We start from the raw sequence: 3813 nt of genomic DNA, 5'->3' as shown, positions 1-3813 counted from the left end.
TCAAATTGGTGAAAATTAATAGAGTCGTCTGATATATAAGTTTAATTTTCTAATTAATCGTTAAAATCTTAACTGACTTAGCTATCAATCATTTATTTTTGATTTTAAATATAAAAATAATTAATATTTTTAATAAATAAATTATATATTTTTAAAAAAATATTATGGGTAATAAATAAAATTAATATATCTTTTTTTTTTATATATATATAAAATAATAAAATTCAAACACAAAATTTTATTAAAAATAAATTCTAAATTATATATAAAAAAATATTTAAAATATATATAATTTACTTAGTCTATTATTATATATATAAAAATCTATTATAATATACACTTTTTTTTTTTTTTTTCTATATTATATAATTAAAAAAATATTATACATAAAAAAAAAAAAGTTTATTAAAACAAAAAAAAACATGAATTATTTGCATTAAGAAGTATTTTAAGAATTAAATAAATTACGTTAAAACCCATCATCCTATATATACCATTTAGAACAAATGTTATCTTAATTTAAAGGAAAAATCCTTTATAGGCCAGGTGAGGATGCATTAGAAACAGAAGAAGGTTTAATCCCAATATATGAATGTTTAAATATATTAAAATCATATAAACCTTTATAACCATTTGAATGGGATGATAATATGTATAAAGCATGTTCTGATCATGCAAATGATATTGGTTCAAAAGGTATTTTTTTTTAAAAAAAAAATATTATAAAAAAATACAATGTATTTTTAAATAAAGGGTTAATTGATCATATAGGATCTGATGGTTCTAATTTTACAGATAGATTAGGAAGATATGGAGATTGGATAGGAAAAGTAGGTGAAGCATTAGTTTTTGGAAAGAAAAAAGCAATAGATGTCGTACTGACTCTTTTGATAGATGATGGAGTACCTAATAGAGGACATAGAAATAATATATTAGCCTAATAATATTAGAAAATAGGTATAGCAAGTGCTTCTCATATAGAATATTAGGTATGTTTAGTTATTAATTATGCTACTGAATATACCTAACATGGAGGAAAACTTAATGGTATTATATTATTTGATAATACTCCGAAATTTAATGAAGAGGAAGAAAATAATAATTTTAGTGAATAATATAATAAAGTTTAAACTTCTACATTTTAACAAAATAATAATTAAACTAAATAAAATGAAAATAATGTATTTAAAAATATAAATATGTTAGATTCATTTAATTAGTAATAAGAAATTCCATTAGATATTTTATCGAAATAAGTTTACGAAGAATTAAATAAAGTAAGATAAAACCCATTATCTTATATTCTTTATTTAGAAAATATTATATAATATTTTGATGATCTTATATTAAATAAACCAGGAGAAACTCCTGTTAAAACAAATGAAGGAAAATCTGCAGTTATAGAATGTATAAAATTTCTTAAATAATAATAAAAATTATAACCATTTGAATATGATTAATACTTGACTATAGCTTCATAAGATCATGCAATTGATATAGGATTAAACAGTATTTATTTTAATAAAATATATATAAAATTATATATATATATATATATATATATATAAATTTATATATATATAAATGTATATATATATATATATAGATTTAGTAGGTAATATTGGATCTAATGGATTTAAAATGAGTTAAAGAATTGAGAAATATGGAGAATGGTAAGGAAAAATAGGTGAAAATATTGAATTTGGAGCTAAAAGTGCATAAGAAATTATTTCTAATTTATTAATAGATGATGGTGTATAAAGTAGAGGTCATAGACTGAATATTTTTTCTTATGAATTTAGAAAAGTAGGTGTTGGTTGTGCTTTTCATAGATAATTTTAGGTATGTACTGTGATTAATTATGCATAGTTTTATACACATAAAATTTTAATAAAAAATAGTGAAATATTTAACAACATTACTGATAAAGAAAGCAATTATATAATAAATAAAAGTAGTAGTTATATTCCTAAACTTGAAATTTAATAAAATTTTAAAAATCAAGATTTAAGAAAATCACTTAATATATTATATTTAGATGATAATAATATTTAAAGTTCTTAAAATTAATAAAATTTTTAAACTAATAATATGAGAAATTCTTAATATATATCAAATACTTTAAATAATAATATGAGAAATTCTTAAAACATATCAACAAATTTAGGGAATTCATAAAATAATATAGGTTTTACATAAAATAATATAGGAATTTCATAAAATAATTAAAATAATATAAGATATTCTTAAAATAATATTTAATAGTCATATAATAGATTAGATGATCCTGATATTTAAAAAGAACTAAAAAAATTAAATATTAATACTAAAGATTTATTATATTAAAAGATTGATTCTGAAAAACCTGTGGGTACAGTTAAAACCAGTACTGAGAAAAATATTAAGGAAATTAATGGAATAAAATATGTTTTTGAGAAAAAAGTATATACTCTTCATAATGGAACTTAAAAAGTAACAGAAAATTAATACATTTTAAATTGATAAAATAAAATTATTAATAATTTAAAAATATAAAATATTTTTATAAAATTAAATAAAATATAATAAAAATAATAAATAATATATATATATATAATATATATATATATATATATATATATATTTATAATATATTTCATTTGAATATATTTCTTGATTTAGATCTTTTTTTAGGAGGATTAGTAATTTATAAATATGGAATTTCTTATACATTATTATTGTATATATTTTTATTTTCTTTTTTAATAATTTTAGTACAATCAATATTTTTCATATAATAAGAAATATTTTAATTTATAAAATTATTTTAAGTTTTTACTAATGGTTTATAAAATTAAAATTATTGTTTTTAGTCAAAAATTCTTTATGTTCTTTAAATTGTCTTTGCATTATTTAAGATATTATTTTTTATTACATTTTAATTTTCTTCGTAAGGATATTTTAAATTCAGTTTTTCAAACTCGTATTAAAAATTTCTATTTAAATATGAATCATATTCTAAAAATGCTTCTTTTATAAAAGTTTTTGGATTTGAAGAAATTTAAGGGTCTATTTCAAAACATTCATTATTATAATTTTATTAATTTATTAATACTTCTTTAAATTATTATATTTTACAATAATTATCTATATTTTAAATTTCAGGTAATGGTAATAGCATATTTTTTTATAATTTATTAAATAAATTATAATTTTTTTTAATAGAATATTAAATATTTTCTTAATCATTTTATTCAATATATTTTAAATATTTTATTAAATCTTTAGTTATATCTATTGTAAGAGGATTTTAGTAATTTAATTTAGATTAATAAATTTAACTAACAAGTTCTTTTTCAATAGCTTAATACATAAAATTATTTGTTAAAAAATCAAATTTCTTATCGAAATTTTATAAAGGAACAAAAGATTAAATAATTTTTTACATTTTTAAAAAATAAAATAAGTTTTGATTATTTTCAGTATAAATTTATTTTAAAAATTCTGTTTTATAAGATATAGAATATGTGTCTTCTATAAATTTAGAAAACATCTATTAAAAAAAATATAGATAAAAATAATATATGTATATGTATATGTATATATATATATATATTTATATATATATATATATATATATATATATATATAGAAATATATATATATTTACAAAAATAAATATATTTGTATTTTTTAATATTTTTTTTAAATTTAAAATAATTAATTTTAAAATTTATATATATTATAAAATATATAAAAAAAAAAAGCATATAACATTATAAATTACATTAATTTTAAAAATTCTTATTTTATAATATATATTTATTAATAAAA

General features: G+C 15.7%; 1 protein-coding gene across 1 annotated transcript, besides 13 other annotated features; it reads left to right on the top strand. All coding sequences in view use genetic code 6, as the record gives it.

Annotated features, from left to right (window-relative positions):
- Nucleotides 1-110: 110 nt before the first annotated feature.
- Nucleotides 111-166: a microsatellite.
- Nucleotides 167-233: 67 nt separating this feature from the next.
- Nucleotides 234-292: a microsatellite.
- Nucleotides 293-422: 130 nt separating this feature from the next.
- Nucleotides 423-2502, top strand: IMG5_038390 (scp-like extracellular, putative; the record flags this gene model as incomplete). Its single annotated transcript, XM_004038953.1, has 4 exons — nucleotides 423-696; nucleotides 754-1509; nucleotides 1607-1842; nucleotides 2350-2502. 4 exons carry the CDS (start codon nucleotides 423-425, stop codon nucleotides 2500-2502), a joined length of 1419 nt encoding a protein of 472 aa, XP_004039001.1.
- Nucleotides 1527-1605: a microsatellite.
- Nucleotides 2058-2158: a microsatellite.
- Nucleotides 2073-2149: a microsatellite.
- Nucleotides 2078-2158: a microsatellite.
- Nucleotides 2085-2148: a microsatellite.
- Nucleotides 2168-2226: a microsatellite.
- Nucleotides 2197-2256: a microsatellite.
- Nucleotides 2503-2580: 78 nt separating the features above from the next.
- Nucleotides 2581-2634: a microsatellite.
- A 431-nt stretch (nucleotides 2635-3065) lies between these two features.
- Nucleotides 3066-3116: a microsatellite.
- Nucleotides 3117-3206: 90 nt separating this feature from the next.
- Nucleotides 3207-3261: a microsatellite.
- Nucleotides 3262-3559: 298 nt separating this feature from the next.
- Nucleotides 3560-3645: a microsatellite.
- Between the last annotated feature and the right edge of the window lie 168 nt (nucleotides 3646-3813).

Source organism: Ichthyophthirius multifiliis (genome assembly GCF_000220395.1).
Source record: "Ichthyophthirius multifiliis unplaced genomic scaffold scaff_1120509249860, whole genome shotgun sequence".
Classification (NCBI taxonomy): Eukaryota; Ciliophora; class Oligohymenophorea; order Hymenostomatida; genus Ichthyophthirius; species Ichthyophthirius multifiliis.
The sequence above is the reverse complement of the archived record's forward strand: the minus strand, read 5'-3'. Positions and strand labels throughout refer to the sequence as shown.